The 16,736-nt window shown below is 40.3% G+C and overlaps 4 protein-coding genes across 5 annotated transcripts; 3 read left to right on the plus strand and 1 right to left on the minus strand.

Annotated features, from left to right (window-relative positions):
* Nucleotides 1–658: 658 nt before the first annotated feature.
* Nucleotides 659–1,465, plus strand: LOC145639841 (uncharacterized). The gene has a single exon (XM_081691168.1). It carries the CDS (start codon nucleotides 659–661, stop codon nucleotides 1,463–1,465), a length of 807 nt encoding a protein of 268 aa, XP_081547294.1.
* Nucleotides 1,466–5,850: 4,385 nt separating this feature from the next.
* On the minus strand, nucleotides 5,851–9,840 carry LOC145638773 (uncharacterized). Of its 2 annotated transcripts, XM_081689785.1 has the most exons (4): nucleotides 9,736–9,840; nucleotides 8,074–9,649; nucleotides 7,786–8,001; nucleotides 5,851–6,365 (listed from the first exon to the last, which is right to left on the minus strand). In XM_081689785.1, the coding sequence occupies exons 2-4, from the start codon at nucleotides 9,602–9,604 to the stop codon at nucleotides 6,082–6,084; spliced, it is 2,031 nt and encodes a 676-aa protein (XP_081545911.1). In that variant the 5' UTR covers nucleotides 9,605–9,649; nucleotides 9,736–9,840; the 3' UTR covers nucleotides 5,851–6,081. The 2 variants fall into 2 exon arrangements, with proteins under 2 accessions (XP_081545911.1, XP_081545910.1); XM_081689784.1 differs by having other exon boundaries at nucleotides 7,786–9,649.
* Nucleotides 9,841–11,155: 1,315 nt separating this feature from the next.
* LOC145639842 (uncharacterized) lies at nucleotides 11,156–13,099 on the plus strand. Its single transcript, XM_081691169.1, has one exon. The coding sequence runs from the start codon at nucleotides 11,156–11,158 to the stop codon at nucleotides 13,097–13,099; it is 1,944 nt and encodes a 647-aa protein (XP_081547295.1).
* Nucleotides 13,100–14,020: 921 nt separating this feature from the next.
* LOC145639843 (uncharacterized) lies at nucleotides 14,021–15,277 on the plus strand. The gene is made up of 3 exons (XM_081691170.1): nucleotides 14,021–14,377; nucleotides 14,512–14,583; nucleotides 14,855–15,277. Exons 1-3 carry the CDS (start codon nucleotides 14,021–14,023, stop codon nucleotides 15,275–15,277), a joined length of 852 nt encoding a protein of 283 aa, XP_081547296.1.
* The last annotated feature ends 1,459 nt before the right edge of the window (nucleotides 15,278–16,736 follow it).

Genomic DNA, 16,736 nt, shown 5'->3' on the forward strand with positions numbered 1-16,736 from the left:
CTAATAGATACACCAGTGACTTAGAGGGGCTTACTGATGCAGAATCAGATGATGAATCTGATGATGATCGGGATTTTGGGTATCTTGTTGCACCAGAAACTAAGAAAACTAAGGTCAGCAGCACATTGGATGGGGATCCAACTCTAAGAAATGATTCCAAGTTCTTTGTGGGGAAGTGTTATAAGAATAGTGGGACATTAAGAAGGCAGTCATAGATTATGCCATTCACATGGGTAGAGACATAGTGTTCTCTAGGAACTCACATGACAAAGTAGGAGCACACTGTAAAAATAAAGACAAAGGTTGTGGTTGGAGGATTTGAGGTTCTTGGGAGCGAGGTAAAAGAAACTTTTTAGTGAAAACTTTCACAGGAGAGCACACATGTGGAAGAGCAGCAAAGGTCAAACATGTAACAACTTCTTGGGTGGCATCTAATTTCCAGTCCAAATTCAAAGTGAACCCTTATATGAAAGTTCATGACATAATTGAGACAGTGTGGTTGGAGAAGAGGTTGAAAGTAAGTAGATATATGGCATACAGGGCAAGAAAGTTAGGATAAAAGTTGATCATTGGTGAGTATGAGGAGCAATATGCTCTAATACCTAGGTATGCTACTGAGATACTTAGAACAAACAGAAATAATACAGTGAAATTAAAAATGAATGGAAATATGTTTGAGAGATTGTATGTTTGTTTTGAGGCATTGAAAAAAGGTTTCTTAGCTGGCTGCAGACCATTCATATCTTTGGATGGTTGTTTTCTAAAAGGCCCTTTTGGTGGACAATTCCTAGTTGATGTGGGTAAGGATGGGAACAACCAAATGTTCCCCCTTGCATGGGCTGTAGTTGAGGTTGAATCAATAGCCTCATGGACATGGTTTTTGGAGTTGTTGGGTTCAGATTTGGGCCTTACTCAAGGTGCAGGGTTCACATTCATGTCAGACCAGCAGAAGGGTCTGTTGGCCTCAATTGCACAAGTCTTTCCTGAAGCTGAAACCAGAGTCTGTGCTAGACATGTCTACTGTAACTTCATAACAGTCTTTGGGGGAGGCTTAGAGTACAGGAAACAATTCTGGAAAATTGCAAAAAGTAATACAGAGGCTGATTTCAATGCCAACCTTCAGATTATAAGGGACATTAGTGATGATGCAGCAGAGGATTTATTGAAAAGAAACTATCAAAAGTGGTGCGGGGCCTTTTACAGTCCTCTCTCATGTTGTGACAGTGTTGACAACAACATGAGTGAGGTCTTTAATGCATTCATCCTAAATTCTAGACATAAGCCAATTTTAACCAAGCTTGAGGACATTAGGGAAGGGATTATGGACAGGCTGCATAAAAAGAGGGACCAAATAAAGAACAAAGACATGGTGTTATGCCCTAGAATTCAACAAAAACTAAAAAGCATAAGATTTGGGCTAGGGGCTGGAATGCTTACTGGGATGGTGGGTGTTGTTATGGTGTGAGGGAAGGTGCTACACAAGATATATTTGTTGTGAATATGCAAGAAAGAACATGTAGTTGCAGGGCATGGCAAGTAAGTAGGATTCTCTACAAACATGTGGCTGTGGCAGTTTGGAACAAAGGGGACCATCCTGAACCTTTAGTCACTACTAGAAAACATGTAAATAACGACGGAATTTTTCCGTCGGAAACACCCTAAATTTCGTCCGAAATGGGGTTTCCAACGGAATTTCCGTCGTAACGAGTTGTCGGAATACATGTTGTATGGAAACCGGCTTTTCCGTCGGAAACACTATTCTGACGGAAATTCTGACAGAATTCAATCTGTCGGCAGCGATTTTCAGGCCAGAGAAAATCTGTCGGAAAATCCGTCGGAAAATTCTTTAAAAAAAACAAAAAAAAGCCTCCCACCACCTCACACCACCAGTCCCCCCCCCATCCAGACCCAACCACAACCACACACCACCAGCCCCCCCCATCTAGACCCACACACCACCACCGACCCTATCCTACCACCATACACCACCACCGACACCACCACAACCAAAAATAAGCCCAAAAAACCGTAAATTAACCCCAAAAAACCGTAAATTAACCCAAAAAACAAAAATTTACACAACAAAAGCAAGAAATAACACACAAAAACTCAAAACCAGTAGATCTACATATTTAATCAAAATTTCATAAAATAAAACGATGATTAATCAACAAAAATTAAATCAAATATATAAATATACAATTATCTATTTAAATTTACAATATATCATTACAATTACATATAAAATTAACTAGATCTACGAATCTATCCTAAATTAAAACAAGGTCTACCAAAAAAAGACTGTGGTTGTTGGGTTTGATGTTGATGCCCGCCGGTTGTTGGTGTTGCGTCGCTGTTGCGGTTGATGTTGGTGGTGGTTGAAGGAGCTTCATGTTGCGGTTGGTGTTGTATCGTTGTTGTTGTCGGTGTTTGATGTAGGTGAAGAGAAAAGAAACGAAGGAGAGAGAAAGGGCGATGAAGAGAAGAAGAAAGGAAGGAGAAAAGAAGAGTAGAGGGGAGAACGAAGGAGAAGAGAAGAGAACGAAGGAGAAGAGGGAAGGAGAAGAAGGAGAATGAAGGAGAATGAAGGAGGAAGGAGGAATGAGAAAGGGAGAACGAAGGAGGGGAGAGAGAGAAAGAGAGGCAAAAATAAGAAAGGGGGAAGGGGTTGCTTTAGGGTTTGGGGAATTTATTTTAATTTTTTTTAATTACTTTCCGTCGGAATTTTCCGACGGACTATAATTCCGTCGGAAATTGTAAATTCCGACGGAATTTTCCGTCGGAAAGCACATATATTCCGTCGGATATAAATTCCGTTGAAATTTTCGACGGATTTCCGACGGAAATATTGAATTCTTCGGAAATTTTTGATGGAATTTATATCCGTAGGAAATCCGTCGGAAATTTCACTTTTTTCGACGGAATTTCGGGTCCGTCAGAACCAGTCCGTCGTATTGCTTGTTTTCTAGTAGTGAGTGAATGAGTACTTCATGATTATCTACTTGAGCCTTTAAATGGACCCCAGCAATGGCCCATTTCTGATGGAATTGTACATCTTCCCACCATCAAGAAAATACAGGGAAGACTAAAAACAAAAAGAAGACTCCAAGCAGGAGAAGTCACAGCTGCAGGGAAACTTAAGAGAAAGGGGGTTGTCATGACCTGCAGCTTGTGTGGTGTGCCGGACCACAACAAGAAAGGGTGCAAAAGTGTTGCACCAGACAGACCAGCACAGCAACACAGGCAATAACAGCAACAACAACCCCCAGCAAATGATCTACCAATGCACATGAGGGGTGTTGGAGTTTATACATACCCAAATGGATATCAAAGAGTAGCAACTGTAAGTCCTCTGTAATTTTTTTGGGTTTTTTTCCTTTAAAAGGCCAATAATCTGCATCTTGCTGCTAATCATGACAGGGACCACCAAAAACTACTAATGTACAGAGAGCCTACTACTCAGATTATGGTTGTGGAGAACTAACAGTTCACTCTTTCAGCAGTCAAGACTTTCCATCTACTCAAGAAAGTCAGACAAGTCAACACAACACCATTTCAACTAAAGCACTTCACGTAAACATATTACTAACCAAATTCAAGAATAAAATTTCTACTACCATTTCATTGATAATAATTTGACCATTACAGGATCTAGCAACTACATAAAGGAAAGGAAGAAATGCAAAGAAATAGCTAATACAGGTAGCATATTTACACATACAACTACTTCCTTACATAGTAGATAACCAACAAAGTTAGCAGTGTAGGGAAATATAGGTACTACGCAGCGGAAATAAACATGAATCATATTCATATAGTACCTAATCCCAAGATCTAATGCATAACACATAAAGAACATATAATCGTATCTTTGAAGCGTGATTCCACGTGCGATCGAGCAAGAACATTGGGAGATAAAGAACCTCAAGCGTGATTCCTCTACTTGGTCCACGGGCACAGATTAAGACCTCCACTAATGCTAGTTAGTTGCAATTGAACCCTTCAATTGACCTTCTATGGAGAAGTGCGAGCAACGAACCACCATGAACCACCACGAACCACCACACGCGCCACCAAGGTGGCCGGCCGTACGGACGAGGGGAGGAGAGAGAAAGCCGTGAGTTAGAGAGAGGAATTAGGGTCTTTTGGGATTGGTTGCCTTGATGTCAAAATTCACTGTGTGTGAATTATGACTGCTTGCATGCAACCATGGATCTTATTTATAGATCTTATCTCTAAATAAGAGCCCATGTCAAAAACCCAAAACTTATTTCCAATCTCACTATGCTAGCCCAATCCATTTCATGATTAGTTAAATGCTCATGAGGCCCATTAATGGGCCTCTAACTTGCTTAACCCAATACCCTTGTGTGTGACCTCATAGGATCCATTCTAGCGGGCTTTGGACCATTTGACTAGCCCAAAGATCATCTCTCATAGTTTAGCAACAGATGATGACGCCCAAAGAAAATGAACTTATTATCTCCATAATAGTGATCCTTGATATATCTAGTAATTGCACTTATCTAAGACACAACTCCTTCAAGCAGGACTAGAACAACTACCCACATTTGACAAGTAAACCCAACTTTCATTTTTGCAACCCTTTTTCATCTTCAACATAGTGTAATCAGCCTTTGCTTTCCTAGAGACATGGTTTGCTTCAGTAAATTCCCTTTTCATTGCAATCAATTCATTTTTTAACTTCTCTTTATCCTCCATCAAGCCTAGAATTACTTGAGTTTGCCAATCTGTTGGCTCTTCCCTATCCAGCCACCTAAAGAATTTACATCCCCTTCTCTCAGTTTCTGCATCATAATCTGAGCAGGCTATGAACCTTCTTCCAGGATTGTCTTTAGTCCAAGCCCTGATCTTGGACACTAGCAATCCACAATGACACCTAAAAGGACTCCCAGGAACATAGACATGACTTAGCCTTGACATACTCTTTCTGTTATGACACTGCTAAACCCCTACTCTATTTTTTTTTAAACCTTCTTGCAGTTTCAGGAGAAGGAGCTTAGTTTTTTGAAGAACCTGATCAAATTTTTTGTATGAAGAAAACAATTATGCTGCCAAAAATTTCTAAGTTCAGTTGTAGTATTTATGCACAGCAGCTTCTAAGTGTAACGGCTACTTTTAAAAGATCTGACATTGATGTAAACTAAAGGACAATAGCTTTTTTTTAAGTATTTAGTTGTTCAATGCTTGGTAACCGGTTGCAACATGTGAATTCTCAGGCAGTACCCAAGTTCAGTACCCAACTTGCAACAATGCAAAGTTCAGTACCCAATCTGCAACAAAGTGCAAAGTTTAATACCCACTTTTTATAATAACTCTTACCCACTTTTTATAATAACTCTTATATATTGCCCAAACTGAATGTAATTATAACTTATTTATGACGTATAAATTTTATGCTAATTTACGTGACGTCCAAACATATGGTGCATGCATAATGGTATTTTCTCATTTGAAATTCAAATTACGGAGTACCATTTACCTCATGATTGTCATTGCTAAAATAAACGGAGTAAGTCTGAGTCGTGCCTAGTTGATCTATTAGACCAACTTGTATTTACTCCTTTCTCCCCTGCTATTAAATACAGTAATAATCAAGTAACTAATCAACCACCTTGCCCACTCCAAAAATCGTTTACTTTTTTTTTTTTTTTTGAGATCGAAATTAATTTGAGCAAGTCATGAATACCAAAAAGAAGAGTACGTGATTGATGCCAAGACCGTTACATACAGGAGTATATATCATTCGTGTAAACATATATCCCTGCAAGAAGTTTCTGCATTCAAGATCATTAATCGGTCACAATATATAATTATAATGGACAAATATAACCCACAAAAAAGGCATCAACTTAAAAAGGATAAAACTAAAACTATTTGAGATTCCAACTAAACAATTTGAAACTTTAACAACTTCCCTATCCGTTACTAGTAGCATAAGAAAATTGAAATGCTACAGATCACCATACATTACTAATAGCATAAGAAAACTGCCTTGAAAATAATCGCCATCTGCTCAGACTAAGAGGACTTAGCTGCATAAGCTGACTGTACAAGGATTTATTTTGCACCTAGCTTAGCTCTAGCATGACCCTGAGATATCTGAAACTGTTCAGTGATGCCTAAATGCGCCATCAGAAGCCAGACATGGGTAAGGAACTCTCCCCCTTTTCTAAGCTGTTGAGCATGGTGAGTTCCACGACAATGGCATGCAGCATAAGCCAAGATCTCTACCCAAACTTGGCTTATAATCTCCCATACTTTATCTTTCTTGGATAGCAATTCAGTGGCTAGCCTACAAGCATCAAACAGAACAGATTTGCTTCTATCCCCTTTAACTTTACCTGGTACATAACAGAAGATGATTTAATATGTAGTACTAAGTAGTCTTTATAGCAGAAAAAAAATTCGTGTACTACAAATTTAGATTGGATTTGGATGGAAAAATTTCCAAGTTTGTGCCCTATAACTAATATTGTCCACCCTTTAATCCACCTAAGAAACTCCCAAGTTTGCAACTTTGTCATTTAAAAGGATGGAGTCACGCAAATTGTTATAGTTCAAACAAGGAACAAAGATGCGAACTTGGGAAGTATTAAATATTAATGGCAAAGTGGCAAACTGTCACCAAGACTTTTACCTATTGTGCCAGTCCTCCCCAAAACTTGTATAGATCATAGTATCACGCAACTAAATCCGCCCTTAATTGATGCAGCAACAGAAATTAATTTTTTTTTTCATATTCATTACATGTATATGTTCTTCACATACAATTAAATGCCACCCATGATTAAGCCATATACACAAACCGAAAAGGCACATTTGTCCTCCATTGATAATTCTCACATGCTCTATGAAGCTTCATGTTTGTCATTCATGTATAAAATTCTTCCAATATCAAATACACATTATCTGATTTGAAACACAGGAGCTGATCTTTTCACATCAAATAGGGAATCAAAGGAAAATGAAGAATGTCATTTTGTTTGGAGTGGGGTTAATTTTACAGAGTAAATCAAAAGAATGAGAAGATTAATTATAAACTAAACTTGTATACCATATTAGTCATATGTTTCAGTGATACTGCTATTATGCTGAAGCCTTGAAAATAAGCATAATGGTATATCAAATCTCAAGAAATTTGAAAGTTGGCCTTTCCTGTGCATTAAACTAACAGCAAGTATTAGTTTGCAAATAGACAGAGCACTTGATCTATGGAGATAAGTATATTCACTTGTTAGAATTGCAAGATTTAATACTAATTAAAAATAATAATAAAATAAAACAAAGATATTTTTAACGGAAGAACGGAAAAAAGAGGGAGAAAGATTAGATAGGGGCAGTCGACTCTCTTCTTTCACAAATACTTCCATTTTCCAGTTTTATCATACATTCATACCCCGACAACAAAAAATCTAACAGTGTATATAACTGTCTACCATATCATAGTTGTATCATACCCCCAACAGGAAATTACTTTCGGTGTACTTAAATTAGAAAGGACTAGAATGGTGCCATGTCTTCATTCTGGAAAGAAATTGGCTGGGTGTTGGGGGATTAATTGCATGGTTTGTCGATTTATACTAGTACAAGTTTTGGGGTTAGTTTGCTTCACTGAAAGGTTAAGGGGCAACTTGCACAATTGATAAAAGTCTAATGTGATAAAATTTAAGTTTCACATTAGATGTCACAAACAGATACAAGTAGCTTCCAATTGATTTAACAGTCAATTCTGGTTCCCAAAAATGGAGAAAAGAAAGGTACCTGGTTGGATTTCAGTATTTACCCGAAGCAACATCCTACATGCTTCGGCTTTATAAGGTTGCTGTCGTTGCTCTTTGAAGAATTCTCTAGCCTCTGCACAAGTATCTCTGAGCCTTATCATCCCAATCCCCATAGGCAACATGAAAGGACACAATGCCAAAAGATACATCATGTACTCTGACATGTGTTTGCTTTCTGTACGCTCTGAATTTATTTCTTCTCCCAACTTTGTACTACCATTGCTTTCTGTATGCTCTTTTTTTGTTTCTATTCCTAACTTTTCACTACCATCATCTGTGTGGTAACACAGATCAGTTGCAATGTGCCACAGAAGAATACTTTGGTCGAATTCCACTTCAGTGGTAGACCAAATCAAGTCGCTACAATCCATTTCTTCCAGGACATGCTTGCCTCTAGAGGTGCATAAAGCAGTAAATTGGCTCTTATCACCACTTTTTGAGATCTTTGAAAAATATTTGAAGATCAAATCCTTTAAATCATTAGACACACCGGTATAGGTAAGGTAGTAAAGTTCATCTACCTTGTTTTCAGCCATCAAGAGCTTCAAGAATCGAGGAAATTTGCTTGCCTTTTGTTCTCGACAAAAATTTTGTATGCTATACTGGGAAATCGAGTTAGACCATCGCTTCCTCTTTTTGTAGTGCTTCTTCAGCCACTGATCTGACCAGTCTGAGAGTAAAAGAGCGAGAAACGAACAAATCTCCAATATTATAGCCACCACAAGCAGTATATAGGTTATTATGAGGTCAGATAAGTGGTAATTATCTTTCTTGATCCTGTGGAAAATGAAAAAGGTTACCAACGAAAACAAGGTTGCAAGAAAGGTAATTAGGCGGTGAATGAGCCCCCTTCGATTATAAGCAGCAGGCGCCTTGGTGTAAAACACATCATACGCAAATCCAAGCTCAATCTCAATCACCTCAAAGGCTTTTTCATAATCGAAACTGTGGAAGACTCGCTGACTCTCATCTCGATCTTTGAAACTAAGAATGAGGTCTACAAAAAGGCACTTGAAGGTTTGGAATAGCTCATACGCTTTTAAAACCAAGTCTTTATTCTCAATGACAATTGGATTACTAGTAGGAAGAGGGGTCTCAATAATCTCAATTGCTTTCACGTGGAAACCCTCTGCCTTTTTCAGAGTGAATTCCTCCATAAACTTGGAATAATTCGGTCCCGGATCAGGTTCTGTCATTTGTGAAAAGCGGAACTGATCAGTGCTAGCAGATCTTAGCGAATATATTCTCTCTCCGAACTTGATTACACCAGCTAGCAGCATTGGGATAGTCAGGAGAGAGATAAAGAATTTAACTGGCCAGGCTATAAATAATATGTAAACAGCCACAAGAAATTGGGTCACCAGCTCAAGCACTCGCCTCTGCCAAAGCTGGTTGTCCTCTAACGAGTAGGCGGTGATTGTATCAGGACCACCCAGATGGAGCAGCAAGAAAGGTGCCCAAAATGATATAAGAACATCTTCTTTTGGGTGTGCTTGGACACTGTTGAGGATAACCCCAAGTGCAACTGTTGCCACCCAGTCTGCCAATAAATATGCAGACCAAATCAAAAATCTCAGCCAAGGCTTTCCATTGCGCTTTCTGAGCTTGCCCAAAAATATCAATGCAATTTGCAAGAAAAGGCTGAAAGAAACCAGAAACCTCAGCTGACAAACCATCCAAAATTTTCTAACCTTTTCTAGAAACAACTTCATCTGACCCCTCCTTTCAATGATGACAAACAACCCAGCCATAACGAAAAAGGAGAAATAAAACAGGTAAATTTTACCTGGACGGGGCATGGCTTCAAGCAAGAAACTTGTTAAATACCAAACAATCTCAGAAATCTGCACAAGTAGTCCAGAGAATTGTAATAAGCACCAATAACAATGAGATCAATAATGGGCAGCTGTAGCAGTGTAGTAATGCTAACCTGTAGATACAGCAGCGTTGCAAGATGCTTGAAAGTTGAAAACACACAATGTGTTGCCAATATGAAAATTTAGAGATGTTACAAATAGTTATGAAGGACATGGTAAAATTTTCCAACAAAGTTGCATACATCAGTTTCCGTCGACTTTTTGTTCAAGTCAACTTCTGTTTTACCTGAAGAGGAGTTTAGCCAGCTTCTGGCATGATACTGTGCAGTAAAATTTTAGAAATTTTAACCTATATGACTAATTAGTACAGTTACAAGTGTTCAATTGGCTTATTTCATATTCTGAATCAGTCCGATTTTAAATGTCCATATTTGAATAAATCGTCATAAAAACAATACATAATTTTCACAACACATTCTTCACATTACAGCAAAGAAATGATTAATGTAAACCATAATCACATGTGTATGGGAGGATATGTAGGATGGGCCGACATCTTTTACAAATTCGGATCTAAACCCGGTAGAGCTGATAAATGGGCAGATATGTTTGGTAAAGCAGACATATCGGTCTGTCGATACTTGGCATGTGGCAAGAGCAGCTTGACACTTGGCAGAAAAGGTTTTGCATGCTTTGTAGACACCTGTCATGGTACTTATTATAAATAGTAGGTTGGGAGTCATTAATGAGGTATTAATTACTCTCTCTCTCTCTTCTTTCTCTTTCTTATTTACCTTCTCTTAAACACATTCTAACTTTATCATCGGAGTGGTTATCCCCGGAACACCCCGGGGTTAGCTAACTTCTGTTCAATTGTGTAGGTTCTCGGGTTGCCGATAGGAGTGTCAGGATCTCGGATTCGGGTTCTCGGGCTATCGGATCCAGACAGAAACAATTTGGCGCTAGAAGGAGGGGACCAGTGATTACTTCTATCGCCTAAGAACCACACACATAAAAATAACAATAATTATGGCCAGAAACAATATGACACCGATAATAAGTAAAATAGTAAATCGACCAGTCACAACGCAGCCAGAAATTGAGATAGAAGATGAAACGCATACATTGGAGGAAAATCAGTTTCACATGTCGTTAACCCCAGAAAGGCAAAGGGGAACAGCAGTAGATCCCATGGCGGAGTTTACGCCAGAAGAATTGCAGGTAGCAGCAAGGGTAATGACTACAATGAGCAAAAAGAGAAAAGATGCCAAAATGGCTCAGGCGGAAGGGGGGGTGCCGCTAGCTAATCAAGGTGAACAGTCCAATCGAGTAACAAGCTCACCAAGGAACCACCGAGAAGAAAAACCGGTAAGGACGCATACCACACCGCGTCACGCAGAGGGGGAGTCATCAAGCCGAACTGTTATCACAAGAACCTATCAGCAGAGAAGTTCCCAGGTTGAAGGGCAGGTACCGCGAGCTGTGGTACAATTAAGAGCGTCACCGTTTGCGCAAAGCATCTTGGATTAGCCGATGGAGAAGATCAAGATGCCGACATGTAGGTATGATGAAAGAGGAGGTCCGGGAAGGTTTATAACGTCATACGAGGGGCATATGATGCTTTACACAAATTCAGATGCTGTATGGTGTAAGGTCTTTCCGACTACATTGATTGGGGCTACAGCTGATTGGTTTAATAATCTGGAGAATGGGGTGGTAGATAGTTTTGAAAGGTTGACTGAGATGTTCATCGGGCAGTATGTTAGCAACAGTGTGCGGCAGAGAACATCAGGAGAGTTGATGGCAGTCGAACAGAGGGCAGATGAGTCTTTGAGGGACTATATCAGGCGGTTCAATAACGAGGCAAACACGATCCCAAAGTTGCAACAAGAGATAGCAGTAATGGCCCTTATGAATGGCCTGAATGATTCTGAGTTCAAGCGGTATCTGACGCGAAAGAACTTCTCAACGCTGGCAGCAGCCTTCAACAAAGCTCATGATTACATCAAGAGCGAGGAGCTAATGAAGACAAGCAACAAGAGTGTGACCGCTGGTAAGGGTCAGTTCCAATTTGAAAGTGCAGCTTCAGGAAGTGGAAGGTCGGGAACCTCGACCCAAAACAGAGGAGGGGGAAGTCGGCAGGAGGTTAGGGCTGCAAAACCGCCGATGCGGTACAGTTCATATACACCGCTGAATACACCTAGAGCGGCGATCTTCTCGGTGAATCAGAACAGAGAAGAATGGACAAGGCCGATTCCTATGAAAGCCAGGCCAAGGGATGCTAAAAAGTATTGCATGTTCCATAGAGATGTGGGTCACTATACAGAGGAATGTACACAGCTAAAGGATAACATAGAAGAGCTGATAAGAAAGGGTCATTTATCTCAGTACCGGCTAAATCAGAGTGGAAGCCAGCCCCCACCCCGGCAATTTGAAAGGCAGCAGCTTGATGTAAAGCCAGAAAGGCCGCAGGGTAGTGTGATCCAACAGGGGGCTGGAGGAATGCCGCCTTTATCAACAGGGAGAGGGGTTGATGTGATAACCGGAGGGCCGGTGCATGGAGGGACAATCAGTGGGGCAAAGAAGCATTTATCGGAGCATCGCCATATAATTAATGCCCTGGATACAGATAGTCGCCCAAGACCAACTTCAATCCCAGATGTTGTGTTCACTGAAGAGGATACAAGGGGGATAGTCTTTCCACATGATGACCCGCTGGTTCTGATAACAAAGATTAATGGGGCTGACATAAAAAGAGTTCTGGTAGATGGAGAAAGTTCAGCTAATGTCCTTTTTATGAAAGCCTTTAATGAGATGATGATAGGGAGGCAATACCTGACGCCGATATCCTACCCAATTATTGGGTTTAATGGATCTTCAGTACGGCCAGAAGGGAGCATAGTCTTGCCGGTAAGGCTGGGTGATGGACCTACAGCAAGAGATGTGATGGCAGAGTTTTTGGTGGTCAACGTTCCATCGGCCTATAATGCTATTATCGGAAGGCCGATAATTCATGATGTACAAGCTGTTGTATCAACATACCATTTGACAATAGCGTATGTGTCAAATTTGGGAGCTGTGGAAAAGGTTCATGGAGGGCAGGTTATGTCAAAGTCTTGTTATTTAACGGCTTTGAAGAATCCAGTCGGAGATGGGTCAGTACCGAGTAATCCTAAAAAAGAACTGGAGCCTACAGTACGTGATTTATCCATGGGTAACTTTGACACAAGGCCGGAAACGGCTCCGAGACCGTTACCGGGAGGGGAAACGGTGCAGATTGAGTTGCAGCCGGGTGATTCCAGCAGAACGGTTAGGGTTGGAGCCGACATGGATGTTGACATGAGGTGTAATCTGATAAGCCTGCTGCGTGAAAATGCAGATGTCTTTGCTTTCTCAGCAAGTGAAATGCCAGGAATACACCCAGGGGTGATGGAACATAAATTGAATGTCAACAGGGGATTCAGGCTGATTAGATAGAAAAAGCGGAACTTCTCTACTGAGAAGATGGAAGCTATTCAGGCTGAGGTTAACAAACTCTTAGCGGCGGATTTTATTGAGCCGTGCACATATTCGGAGTGGTTGGAAGATGTTGTTATGGTAAGAAAGCCGACAGAAAAATGGCGAATGTGTGTCGACTTTACCGATTTGAATAGGGCATGTCCTAAGGATTGTTACCCGTTACCCCGGATAGACAGACTGGTGGATTCTACTGCCGGTCATGAAATGCTTAGCTTCTTAGATGCGTTTTCAGGGTAACATCAGGTCAGCCTTCATAAGGCCGATAGACTGAAAACGGCCTTCATAACGGATGCTGGTGTATTTTGCTATAAAGCCATGCCGTTTGGGTTAAAGAATGCTGGGGCAACATACCAGAAGTTGGTTGACAAAGTTTTCGAGAGACAAAAGGGCCGGAATGTAGAGGTGTATGTAGATGACACAATTGTTAAAATGAAGAAAAAATAGGATCACATAGCGGACTTGAGGGAGACATTTGAAACTTTACGAAAGTACCAGATGAAATTGAACCCCGAAAAGTATGTATTCGGAGTCCGATCAGGGAAGTTTTTAGGCTTCATGGTTAGTGAACGGGGAATAGATGCAAATCCAAATAAGGTGAATGCGGTGCTTGAGATGAAGCAGCCCAAGACAATCCGAGATATACAGAGATTGACTGGCCGGATGGCAGGGTTAACTCGTTTTATTAGCAAATCAGCTGATAAGGCACTTCCCTTTTTTGTGGTTCTACGGAAGAACAAGGTGTTTGAATGGGGAAAATAACAGCGGGACGCGCTAGAGGTGGTACGAAACCACTTGAAATCTCTACCGACGGTTGCAAGGCCAGAAAGGGGAGAACAGTTGCAGTTGTACATCTCAACGTCTCCAAAAACAATAGCGGCAATGCTGCTGGTAGAAAGGAAAAAGAAGCAAATGCCGATATATTTTGTTAGTCATGTACTGAATGCGGCAGAGCGCCGGTATCCAATAATTGAGAAAATGGCTATGGCAGTGGTGGTTGCTGCAAGGAAATTAAGGCCTTATTTTGATGCGCATCCGATAGATGTACTAACGAATTATCCATTGGAAAAATCATTACACAAGATGGACACATCAGGAAGATTGCTAAAATGGGAATTAGAATTATCGGAGTATGAGATACATTACAAGCCGAGAGTTTCGATAAAAGCACAGGCCTTATCTGACTTCATAGTAGAAGCTTCATATACGGATGAAGAAGAAGATATAGGCACTTGGCAGGTTTCAATAGTTTGTAATTTAATGATCAAAGTTTAATAAAGTTTTTGGTGTTTTCACTTCCTTTTATGTAAAGAATAATCAAATGCATATCTATCTTATGACATATTTATTGTGGCCAACATATAATGACATAGGTATCTGTGGATGGATCTGCAACATCAATGGGATCAGGGGCTGGCATAGTCATAACGTCACCAGATGGGCAGGTATTTGAATATGCAATAAAATTCAAATTCAGAGCAACGAACAATGAAGCTGAATATGAGGCAGCGATAGTAGGAATCTAGTTATCTCTTGCCGCTGATGCAAAGCGTCTAACGCTTATAACCGATTCCCAACTTGTTTCGAGTCAATAGAACGGAGAGTATGAAACACGGGATCCAGCAATGATTAAATACCTGGAAAAGGTAAAGCAGTTATCGGCACAGCTGCAACATTTTTGAAGTAAAGCTGGTGCCGAGAACTCAAAATGTGCAGGCAGATGCTTTGGCAAGGCTGGCAAGTTCGAGCTTGAATAGCTTAGAAAGAATTGTGATGGTGGAAATTCTAGAGGAGAAGAGCATAAATGAAGCACCAGAGCAAATACTCTCTGTTGAAAGGACAACCCAATGGTATGACGACATACTAGCGTATCTCATCCATAGGGTGTTACCGGCAGATAAAGAGGAATCACGAAAATTACGGAAGGATAGTGTATGGTTCGTTATGCATCAAGGGCAGCTGTATAAAAGAAGCTTCTCATTGCCGCTGATGAGGTTCATAGGTGTTCTTGAGTCAAAAAGGTTGATAGAAGAAATACATGAAGGTACATGTGGCAATCACCTCGGGCCGAGAGTTATATCAAGAGAAGCAATGAGGAGAGGCTACTACTTGCCGACCATGAATGAAGATGCGGTTTGATATGTGAAAGCATGTGACAAGTGCCAAAAGTTTGCACCAGTTATCAACCTTCCCCCAAATGATTTAACACCGATATTAAATCAAATTCCTTTTGCACAATGGGGAATGGATATAGTAGGGCCGTTTCCATCAGCAACAGGCAGCAGAAAATTTTTATTAATAGCTGTTGATTATTTCACAAAATGGATTGAAGCTGAGCCGGTTGCAAAGATAACAACAGCAGAGGTAAAAAAGTTTATCTGGAAAACCATTTTCACAAGATTCGGATTGCCGATGGCTATGGTTTTCGACCATGGGTCTCAATTTGATTGTAAGCCGGTAAAAGAGCTCTTATCAATGTACAAAGTCAAGTTTGCTTATGCGGCGGTATGTCACCCACAATCAAATGGACAGGCGGAAGAAGCTAACAAACAGATAGTAACGGCAATTAAAAAGAAGATAGAAGATGTAAAGGGGTTATGGGCTGACTTAGTCCCAGAAATATTGTGGGCTAACAGAACAACGGCCAAGGAAGCAACAAGTGAATCACCTTTTACATTAGTTTTTGGGACAGAGGCAGTAGTGCCGGCAGAGGTAGGGTTGCCGACATTTAGAATTCAACACTATTGTCAAGAGCAAAACGATCTTTTATTACGGCAGCAACTAGGTTTCCTACCGGAATTACGTGAAAAGGCAGCAATTAGGTCAGCTGCCTATAAGAAAAGAATGACAAAGGCTTACAACAAGCGTGCCAATCATCGACCTCTTGCTGTAGGAGATCTTGTACTACGAAGAACAGCTGCAACCGGAAAAAGGGAATGAAGATGGAAAGTTAACGGCAAATTGGGAAGGTCCTTATCGTATTAGGGAAATGGTAATGCAAGGTTCATATTACTTAGAAGCAATGGATGGAAAGCCGTTAAAAAATGTTTGGAACACAGCTGTATTAAAGAAATATTTTGAGTAGTACGTTGTACTTGGAAATGTAAGCAATGTTAAGTGTTCAAGAAAAATGTCAACAATAAATACAAGCGAATCTGAGGAAATATTTTCTTGATATAGGCATCCTCTACTTAACGTAATATTGTTATGTAGGATGGACAGCTAAAAACTGCTTCCGTGAATCCAATGAGTTTATAACCTGATCAGTTATAAACATTGGTTCGCGAGGTTGCTGGTTCACTGTATAATACCGGTTAAATCGGTTCAAGTATATGCTGAATTGAAGCGTAGCTTTGAATACGATCGCCGAGAGGATACCTAACTGGCTACAGTTATAGCGCAGTAAGTGATCAGGGCTATGCAATGAACCAGCAAGAAGTGTATATAGTTATTTCTTAACCATATACACTGCGGGGGTGGAACGGATAAGGCATCTGTATATAAATTTGTGTTCGAATTGTTTTTAAATAAGTTTTCTTCAGCTATGGTGAAGTTGTTGATAACTAATAAAGTCAATAGTAAAGTCTGGCAGTCGTAA

This window comes from Chenopodium album, chromosome 7 (assembly GCF_948465745.1).
Source record: "Chenopodium album chromosome 7, dcCheAlbu1.1, whole genome shotgun sequence".
Lineage (NCBI taxonomy): Eukaryota > Viridiplantae > Streptophyta > Magnoliopsida > Caryophyllales > Amaranthaceae > Chenopodium > Chenopodium album.

Excerpts from the sequence above, each read along its gene's own strand:
- LOC145639843 (XM_081691170.1), top strand. The coding sequence starts at position 14,021 with ATGCTGCTGGTAGAAAGGAAAAAGAAGCAAATGCCGATATATTTTGTT. Across the intron at positions 14,378-14,511 it reads AAGATATAGGCACTTGGCAG|GTATCTGTGGATGGATCTGC; the intron begins GTTTCAATAGTT and ends ATAATGACATAG. Across the intron at positions 14,584-14,854 it reads TAACGTCACCAGATGGGCAG|GCAGATGCTTTGGCAAGGCT; the intron begins GTATTTGAATAT and ends CAAAATGTGCAG.
- LOC145639842 (XM_081691169.1), top strand. The coding sequence starts at position 11,156 with ATGGAGAAGATCAAGATGCCGACATGTAGGTATGATGAAAGAGGAGGT.
- LOC145639841 (XM_081691168.1), top strand. The coding sequence starts at position 659 with ATGAATGGAAATATGTTTGAGAGATTGTATGTTTGTTTTGAGGCATTG.
- LOC145638773 (XM_081689784.1), bottom strand. The coding sequence starts at position 9,604 with ATGCCCCGTCCAGGTAAAATTTACCTGTTTTATTTCTCCTTTTTCGTT. Across the intron at positions 6,366-7,785 it reads AAATACTGAAATCCAACCAG|GTAAAGTTAAAGGGGATAGA; the intron begins GTACCTTTCTTT and ends GTTATGTACCAG.